This window comes from Mus pahari, chromosome 10 (assembly GCF_900095145.1).
Source record: "Mus pahari chromosome 10, PAHARI_EIJ_v1.1, whole genome shotgun sequence".
Lineage (NCBI taxonomy): Eukaryota > Metazoa > Chordata > Mammalia > Rodentia > Muridae > Mus > Mus pahari.
The window spans coordinates 89,795,592-89,805,760 of NC_034599.1; the positions used below are offsets into that span (position 1 = coordinate 89,795,592).

Here is a 10,169-nt window from a genome sequence, read left to right on the forward strand (position 1 = left end):
AGACACTCCAGGAGAGGGCGTCAGATCTTGTTACGGATGGTTATGAGCCACCATGTGGTTGCTGGGATTTGAACTCTGGACCTTCGGAAGAGCAGTCAGGTGCTCTTACCCACTGAGCCATCTCACCAGCCCCGGTGATGACATTTCAATCAACATTATTTACAAACACATAGGCAAATTGAATGAAATTTAACAGAGAACACTCAGAAACCCGGAGTCTGTATTACCAATGTACTGTGCTGTGTCTGAACGCAGTTTCTGAATGCAGTTCAAACATCAGGTGTCAATGTCCTTCTTCCCTCAAACAATTCAGCATCCTACTAGCTATAATTGAGGACAAAGTTTACATTCAAGAAAATGCATAAGCCTCGAACAGATCATCACATTTGACAAAAATCATTCATCTATATGATCCCAAGTCCTACTGAAGACAGCCTTCCCAGTAGACCTCCATGCCCACTGGTCTAGATGCATTCTGGACACTTTTGCAACATACTAATGAAATCATTTAGTATGTACTTTCTTCAGTTACGCTTTCTTTCCCAATCAAATTATATTTTATTTTGGTTGTGGTTTTTTTGAGACAAGGTTTCTATGTGTAGCCTTGGCTACCCCAGAACTCCATCTGTAAACTGGGTTGGCCTTTAACACACAGAGCTCTACCTGCCTCTGCCTCTGCCTCTGCCTCTGCCTCCTGTCTGCTGGGATTAAAGACATTCATGTTTTTGTGTATTTAGTTAAAAGTTCTCACAGTGCAGCTGTGGTTGGTCTGAAGTCCCTATGTATACCAGAGTAGCTTCAAACTGCCAACTGCTGGGGTCAAAGGCATGTGCCACCACACTGCAACATCCATGTCTTCTATGCTGGGAATACATTTCTTCTTACAGCTGAGTTGTGTTCCACTGTGCAGACACTTGTTTGTCTATTCTCCTACTGATGGACACCTGGGCTGCTTCCAGAGTAGAGCTATTATGAACAGCATCCACTATGCACATTCTTCTACAAGTGTTTCTGTGGACATGTTTTCATTTCTCTTGGGTAAACACATAGGAGAAGTGCTGTTATAAGAAGCTGCCTGACCCAAAATAGATACACCAAGTATCACATGTTTAAAAGCACTAACACAGCTAATAGTGATTGCCCAGAGAGGCTGATGGGAGCAACAGATCTACTGATGGATAACTGTGTTTACAAAACTGTAAACAATTTTGCGATTTCTGTTAAAGAGTCTGCATGCCATTCAGACCAGTTCAGGATTTTTTTTTTCCCTTTCTTTCCTTGCCTTCTTTAATCTCATGTAGCCCAGGTTGGCTTCAAACTCTGCTGTGTAACAAAGGATGGTCTTAAACTTCTAATTCTCCCACTTCCACCTCCCAGTTGCTATATTTACAGGTATACACTACTGAGCCTGGCCCATTTCAATATTCAAGTCAATCTATACAATGACTACTGACTTTAATGTCCAGTGTCAACAGCTGAAACTCATTTTTGTAAATTAAAAAAAAGCTCACATAACTATCATCCACTTGGAGCAGCACTTAAGCTACAAAGCCTACACTACTCACCTGGTCCTTCAAAGGTTGCTGCTTTCTAGCTGAATGCATTTGGACAGTTTCCTAAGTGACATCTGAAATTACATACCCTTTCCCTTTATAGGGGAGACTAAGGCCAACAGGCTTTCCAAAGAGAAATCTAAGCTTAGACACTGGAATTCAGGTCTGTATTCTGTTCCAGTCTCATCACCTTAGGGAACTTCTCAAAGACATCAAATAACATACCTGTGCAGGTTCGCCTTTATTATGATGCTGGACATCTTAAAATAGTGCAGAATTTAGTGGCACACACAGTAATCTAGCAGACTGAATTATGGCTTCTAGTACAATGAATGCCACAGAACTTTGAATATAGAACTAAAAAAGATAACTCAATATTCTCAATTTTGCTTCAAGGACTAAATAAATCACAAGCTGAAACTTTTATTTGCTCAAAAAAGTCCTGACAACATACTAGATGCTATATGGATATAAATGCACGTGTAAAAAGGGGTTTAGATAATAAACTGGCCGTTCTGACCAGGAGTGCCAGATACAGCATGCTGGCTACTATATAGGGTGTTGTGATGGGAAGGGAATAAGGTAGAAATCACAGGATATAAGGTTGGAAATAGCATCAATAGAGAAGTCTGGAATGCCATGCTACCTAGAGCTTCCTGGTGGTGGTGGCCAATCAATGACGGAAGCAGTCAATGAGGCTGTGGCTAGGAGATGATCTGGTAGCAGTAAGGCCATGGTGATTTAGATCACAATGCTGGCACGTAACTGACTGCTTGGCTCTTCCTGTACATGCATCACAGTTGGTTTTGCTGCTGGATTCTGTCGTTTCCATCACTCCCTAAGTGATAAACGTTAACCCAGGTACACTAATAAAAATACTAGGCAAGTATTCTACCACTGGGCAGACACAAGTTGGAAAGCAGTTATCTACTTAAACTAGAATTATTTTGAAAATTTATAAGTTAGAGGTACACAGAGTTTGCATAACTCCTCAAAACTGAGGACAGGGTGATATTAAGAGCTAGTAATAAATTAGTTTCACTGATAACTAACTTTAAAGTTTAAATAAGCACATGGAAGCTAGAGAAGGCTCCCACCTTTTACACAAAACTCCATTAAATAAACCCCCAGGTAAAGCCTTTAATCCCAGCACTCGGGAGGCAGAGGCAGACGGATTTCTGAGTTCAAGGCCAGCCTGGTCTACAAAGTGAGTTCCAGGACAACAGCCAGGGCTACACAGAGAAACCCTGTCTCAAAAATAAATAAACAAACAAACAAACAAACAAACAACCCCCAGGTAGATAACCTGGGGTGGAAGAGACTTCAAGAGTGAAGTGGTGATTCATGTCTATAGTCCTGGCATTTGGGAAGTATAGACAGATCAAGGTTTGAGAATAGCTTGAGCTATGAGTCCTTGCCTCAAAAACAACAAAGAGTTAAGTAAAATTTTTAGAGTTCCCTCTTACCCCAGTGATAGAGATAAACCCCTGGCTGGTCTCATAGCTCAGGCACTGGGCTATACCCTTAGCTCTAAGGTTGTTTTGTTATTTAAAAAAAAAACAACAAAAAACAACTAAAAACACTAAACTGAAGTTCTATAAAAGCCCATCAGTACAGCAGAAATAAGAGAGAAAAATGTCCAAACACTGGTAGTACAATTATACCAGGGGAATCCAACTTTTAGCCTCTGCATGTATGTGTGCTTTCTTCCTCTCCTCTCCTCTCTCCTCTCTCCCTCTCCCCTCCTCTCTCTCTCTCCCCTCTCCCTCTCCTCTCTCTCTCTCTCTCTCTCTCTCTCTCTCTCTCTCTCTCTCTCTCTCTCTAATAAATCTTTACAAGGAGCCAATAGGTATCTCAGAGGTAAAGATGCCTGCCACCAAGCTTGACAAACTGAGTTCAATTCCCAGAACCCACTCTCGGTGAAAGAAGCAATTCACCAGTTGTCCTCTGACTTTCACAAATGCGCAGTGGTGCACACTCCCAAACCCACCCACCCAGCTCAGGTAACAAATGTAAAACAATAAAATAAGATATCATTATCATCATGTAGTTTTACAGCAGGGTTAGGGGTACAGATTCATAGGAGTACTCAATGCCCTGGATTGGGTCCCCAGAACTGGAAGGGGGTGGGGTGAGAAGCCAGCACCTAGCAGCAATGACATATAAAGGGCCAAAGGCCAGTGAAGAAGTTACGGGGTGTTGGTAGAGTGCTTGCTTATCAAGTACAAGACAGTTCTGGGAGGTGGGTGATGGCCACTCAAGGCAACTACAGTGTCAGGAGAGACACAGGAACTTAACATGGTCTGGGAGGTTAACGCCTGGCAAAGAGCTTATTTTTGCCTCTGGAGACCAGGCTATCAAAGCTGACATCTAAGTAGCCAGCCCAGGATGGAATGGAGGGATTGGAGAGAACAGCTAGGAGCACTGAAGGGCTGACAGGAGCGAGATGAGCCAGAGGAGGATGACTATCACAAGGTCAACTACAAAATGATAACTTAAAAAAAAGGCTGGACATGGTCATTCGTGCCTGTAATCCTAGTACTCTGGAAGCTAAGACGGTAGGACTACCAAGTTCAAGTCTTCACAGTAAAACCATCTTTAAAAAGCACCTGCTACCAAGCTTCACGACCACAATGGTAGGCGAGAATCAACACTAACAAGTTGTCTTATTCCTCTACTGTGCACATGCGCCCATGCACGCATGAATGAACAAAGGAACACAAGTATAATTTAAAAAATAAGGAAAAAGGTGGCAGATGAGAATACTTAATATATTAAAATATACTAGCTAAGCTTTGAAAAGACAAAGTCATTCTCCTTATATATGGAAATGAGAAAACCAGCTAACAACAGTTTAGATATTTACACAAATTTAGAATTTATACACAGGCTACTAAACACACACATGGTCACAGATATACACATACACACACACACACACACACACACACATATGCAGACAAAATACACATAATCTAAATTTTTTTTTTTAAATAGCAAATGTAAAAAAAAGGAAATGTTTTTCTTTAGTACAATCAGTGTTTAGCTAGTCCTTCACCAAGTGTACTGACAAGCCATGGCAAAATCATTATTGTAGGTAGGCCTTTAGGCCTTTGTTCTGTTTTGACAGGGTCTCACTATGTAGCTCTGACTGTCCATGAACTCAAAATGTAAACTAGGCAGGCCTGGAACTTATAGTAATCCTCCTGCCTCTGCAATTGCATCCCAAAGTAATGGAATTGCAGATGTGGGTTGCCACGCTGACCTATAAACAGCTCTTAAAAATAAGATAAAATGGGGGAAAAAAGACAAATAAATAAATAAATAAAAGCCACCCTTTAGTACAACTTTAATTCTGGTAAAAACTTCAGAAATCAACCCTGGGGGAAGGGGAAAAAGAAAAGTCTAACAAACCGTTTTGGGAGTGAGGTTCTTTAACAGTATCAGAACACATACAATCCACTATTGCAATGGTTCCTATGATATCCTTCCCTACCATCAACTACAGGTCTACTTCCCGGACAGTTTAGGAGCTTTGTCTTACTCCTGCTGGGTGACATGCCCTGCTCTGGGGCCACCCCTCCCCCACTGTCCTACATTTATAACCTGCACATAAGTTAAGGCAAGTCTGAAACTTTTTCAAAAGCACTCCTATTTGTAAAGTTTCACAAATGTCCTACTTACTGGACAAAGCCCACCATCTTATAAAGCAACATAACACTGGGATGATAAACACATATTTGCCTTCTCCTCTACAACTACCATGAGACAGAAACAATTCTCCTGGAAAGAGCATTTTGCTAAGGCACGACCCAGAATGGAAGCAAGTGTCCGTAAAACTGGCACTCCATGGACCTACAGTGAAAAAAAGCACACGAACAAGACACAGTCAGCTACTAGAAATGGATTAGAGGGGCTGGTGAGATGGCTCAATGGGTAAGAGCACCCTACTGCTCTTCCGAAGGTCCGGAGTTCAAATCCCAGCAACCACATGGTGGCTCATAACCATCTGTAACAAGATCTGATCTGACTCCCTCTTCTGGAGTGTCTGAAGACAGCTACAGTGTACTTACATATAATAAATAAATAAATCTTTAAAAAAAAAATGGATTAGAAGTTATACTTAGAAATCAGAATCTTGAATTGTACATTAATATTAATCTATGACATGTATCCTACAGACATCCTAGGTAAGATAATGATCTCCAAAGATTTCCCAAGTGTTTATCTTCAATGATACCATACTGTGGCATAAATTACAAAAACAAAACTTCTCACCAGGACTCTGTCACCTCACTAACTCACCCAGTGACTTTTCTCACCTACATCTTGTGTACAGTCTCTGCTGGAAAAGTATTTGATACCTGATGTAAATCTATTTTTTAGATAGTTTATCTATACACACAAACTACAGAACAATAAGAAACAATATTCTTCCTTGCACCTTTTTGCTATTATACGCCACCATTTAAATGTTAATTGTAAGGTAGATGTGGTAGAGAATGCCCATAACCTCCGCACGCAGGAAGCAGAGGTGGGAGACCTTGAGTTTGAAACCAGCTGGACTCAAAACAACCAATAAAATTTAACTGCCACACATGGCACACTGCCTACCTTGATACTAAACGATATCCAAACCTCACTACATTGGCTCTAATTGTATTTAATGCACAGGCTTAATGATTGCAAAAACAACCACCAGGCACTAAATTTTTTTGTTTGTCAGAAATGGCAACTACTTATTTCTGATGTGTTACTGTTCGTCTTGAGAAACTAACTCTAGGTCTGCTTCAATCCCCAACTGCCTTGCTTACCTTAAGGACAGTTAGAGAAGCCAAATGAGATGCATGTAGGCATTCTGAGACTACTGTAACCATTGTATTATAGTATGAAAACAAACTACATGGCAGCGGCTACTTGAGAGCTTCAGACAGCTGTTTTCAATACAGTAATGTAATGCGACAGGCAGAATTTCCATTTTCTAAAATGTTTACAGCAAAACTACATTTTAAATATAAGATTTAACATATTTAGTGCACTTAAAGGGATACACCTCAGATCAAGATGGAACATACTGCAGACCAGAAAATGTGGACATCTTTATAGAAACTTGGGAGGCCTTTATAAAAAACAGACTGAGCAACTTTACAAAGTTTAAAAAAAAAAAGTTGTAACTCTTTACTACCACCCAACATTAAATTTATGTTGGAGGAGTGGGGGCACAACTAGAAATAAATACCTACCCACATAAAGAGTTTTTTCCAAGAGAGAAAAAAGCTATTACCAGAAAATATAAAAGCAGTCACAAAGTATAGCTTCAGTGTTGAAGGCAAACACCATCACAGCCCTGCTGGTGGGAATATACTGAAAGATCTCCAGCAAGGCACCACAACCACACACTTTCAACTCGAAAAGGTCTGTGTGCAGCCTACATACCCTACAAGTGCAAACAGATCCCAAGGAAATACATTTGGAAAAATGTATATATACACAGGAAGGGGGGGGGAGGAAGGACCAGTACATACAATAATGAGGGGAAAACAGGGTATTTATGCAGCGGGACACTAGTCAAGTACACTACTAATAATAATGGGAATATAGACCTTTATTAACATGGGATGGTGTTTGTAACACACTTATATAGCCATGTCTACTCCTAGCTTAAAAAAAAAAAAAGAAACATTATACAAATTGCAGAAAGACATACTGGAATGCTTATGGTGGGTCAGGCAGCTGCCTCATCCAGGGCCTTCATGATTTTAAGTAAAAAGCACCTTTCTCAGCAGAACACCCCGCGGGCACATAGATGTCCAAACTGATGTTGAGTCTGCGTGTAGGCAGCCTCTCAATGGCAGACCCACATGTCTAGAGACCCAGCCTTCAAGGTTGAGGGTTCAGTTTGTCTTCCTCTCACACACATTCTTGTGCTGGGCAGGATCTTCTGCACTGGCTTAGGATTGCTATAATGAACTCAAAATTTACTATGTGAGCACTTATAAAGAGGTCTTGCTTAATTCTTCCTAGGCTAACCCCAACTTTATCCTTACTTCCACTTTGTACAGGTTACCTGCTTAAATGCATATTACCAAGGAAATCTATATCCTAACACAAAGATTAAAACAGCACTGTTGGAGCTGCCATGATGGTCCACTCATGTAAGTGACTGAGACAAGAGGGCCACCAACAGTTAATCAGAGGTCAGTGGAGGCCACAGGGAGCTCCTGCAGGAGGAGAATCCCTACCGAACCAAGTAAAGATATTAAACTCTAGAAACAAGGCAGAGAGAAAGGCAAAAGGCAGCTTACAAAAATGAACCTCTCTCTCCACCACCCAAAAATCTCTTCAGTTCAAAGTGCTCTCTGGAAACAAGCAATTATCATCATTCTTCTCCCTTTAACCACGGTGGAAGATTTATTTCTTGAACACATACAGAGCTCTCAAGAAAAGACAGCAATTTAAATAAAAATTGTGCATGATTACTGGGCAGTTAGGCCAGGCATCTGTAAGATAATACAACCACTGGACTGGGATTAAAGGAGACCAGGCTCTTTTCTTGGCCCCATGGAATATGTAATTTTACACAGAATCACAACCTCTGGGTTTCATTTCTGAACTAGAGGTTGGAATTCAAAACAAAACAAAAACCCCCAAACCTTCCATGGCCCCTTTCAGCTTGTCAAGGAGCCTTGCACCCTAGAGGCGCTCACTTCAGTGAACAAGTCATTTTGTGAGCCATATTACGGTCTTCATGCTTCTCTTAAAAATGCCATGCCCTACTCTAAAAATCTAGTCTTACTCAGAAGGAAAAAAAAATTGTCCTTATCCAAAATACTCTAAAAAAGGATTTCAAAAAGGTAAAACTGTTTAAATATAAAGGCAATAAATGGAATACACTTGTTCACCTTCACTAACATTTTCTTTTGACCCCTCACCTTAGAAGCAGCACAAAACCCAGAAGACCGATTAACTCGGATTCACTATTTCTTTTTAAAACATTGAGTTTGCGCAGAGAAAAGCTGCTAACCTTCAACCACCACTCAGATGTTTGGAAGGCACGGGAGGAGGGGGTGTTTAATAGGACCGTCTTTTCCCCAAAGCAAAATCTGTAAGGCAGAAAAGCGCTGTGATCTCCGAGGAGGTGGAGGAGAAGGAGGAGGAAGCCCTCTCCGAGCCGGCCTTTCTCAGTCGGAATTCAAATGCATTTTCGCGGACAATGTGCCCCAGTGATTAACTCCCCGTCACACTTCCCTGCAACCCACTCAAGCCCGGCGCTCGCCCGCACTGTCCCGGCCGTCCGGGTGGCAGCGCCGCCGAGTCACAAGATAGCGGGCAGTGGAAATTTCCTCTCCCCAGGCAGGCGAGAGGCAGGTCCGGCTTCCCCAGTCGGCGCGGCCCGCGCCTCCAGGGCGCGCGCCCCACAAAGGAGGCCCGGCCCGGCCGGCGGGTCCCGCTTCCGGCGCCGCTCGCGGCGGGAACCGTCAGCACGTGTGCCCCGCTCGGGCCGGCCAAGCGGCCGCCCAGCCTCGGAGCCCGACCGCCGGGCCGCCGACAATGAATAGGGCCGTCCGCCGCGCCGCCCGCCCCGCCGCGCGCTCACCCCAGCTCTTGGAGGTGCGCCCCAGAAACTCTCCGCTGCTCGGGTTGTAGATGAACAGCTTCCACTCGGCCAGGCTCTGGTGGAAGGATTTCTTCTCAGTCTTCGTCATGATGGGCGTGTGGAAGTCGAGGTGAACGGAGGCCGCGGGGTTGGAGGCGACGAGGGGCTCGGCGGCGCGTCCTGGCGACGGCGGCGGCGCAGCCCAGCGACAGCGGCGGAGGACGGCACGGCCGGGAACAACTCTCCGTTACGAGACCACTAGAGCCGACTGCGCCGGGCCGCGCCGGGCGGCCGCTGGGGCCCCGGGAGCCTGACGTCTCCGCCCGCCGCAGCCAATCCCCGCGCCGCTGGCGCGCACCGCGGCCGCTGCCTCCCGCCCGGCTGGGCGCGGCCCGAAGGCCCAGAGCCGCCCGGATGACCCCGCCCCCGACAACTCGCCACGCCCACATCTCCAAGGTCCGCCCTTGACGCCAGAGCCCCGCCCCCAGCCAAGCCCCGCCCCAGCCGGGCTACTTGCGCCTGTAGCCCCCGCCCAGGTGCGAGGAAGCCAGCGCGGCGGGGCTGCGGGCGGAAGTCTGCAGGGCACGGTGACCGGCAGGGTGGTGGCCCGAGGAAGGTGGGCGTAGGAGGCTACAGCGCTCTCCACTGGAAGCCCAGGCCGAGGCCAGCAGTCCGAGACTTAGTGGTCAAAGCCTGGAGCGCGCGTGCTTGGCCCCGGAGCCTTCTGCAAACCACCGTGGCGCGTTCTCGGGGCTCTGTGACGTCCTTAAACGGCACCTGCTGCAGGGCCTCGGCAGCATTTGTAGGGTCCAGTGTGGACAAGCTGCTTTGGGTTGCCTGAGGGTCATGGCAGTTTTATTCTAAATATGCTCTCGTTAACCAAATGGAGTACAGTATACTTTTTCTCCAGATTTCAGTCGAGCATATCAATGAAATCAATATAAATGTTTTCCCAAGATTTCTGCTCACTAAAAGAAGCCTTGCTCCCCCTCACCCCCTTCTCTTTTCTGGCTCGGTCA

At 44.7% G+C, this 10,169-nt stretch overlaps 1 protein-coding gene across 1 annotated transcript in view; it reads right to left on the bottom strand.

Moving 5' to 3' along the window:
* The window catches only part of Atp1b3 (ATPase Na+/K+ transporting subunit beta 3), a 31,433-nt gene extending 21,973 nt beyond the window's left edge, over window positions 1-9,460 (bottom strand). The window contains exon 1 of the mRNA XM_021206816.2: window positions 9,151-9,460. Coding sequence (XP_021062475.1) covers window positions 9,151-9,259 — 109 coding nt within the window. The 5' untranslated portion in view covers window positions 9,260-9,460. The remainder of the gene's footprint in view (window positions 1-9,150) is intronic.
* Between the last annotated feature and the right edge of the window lie 709 nt (window positions 9,461-10,169).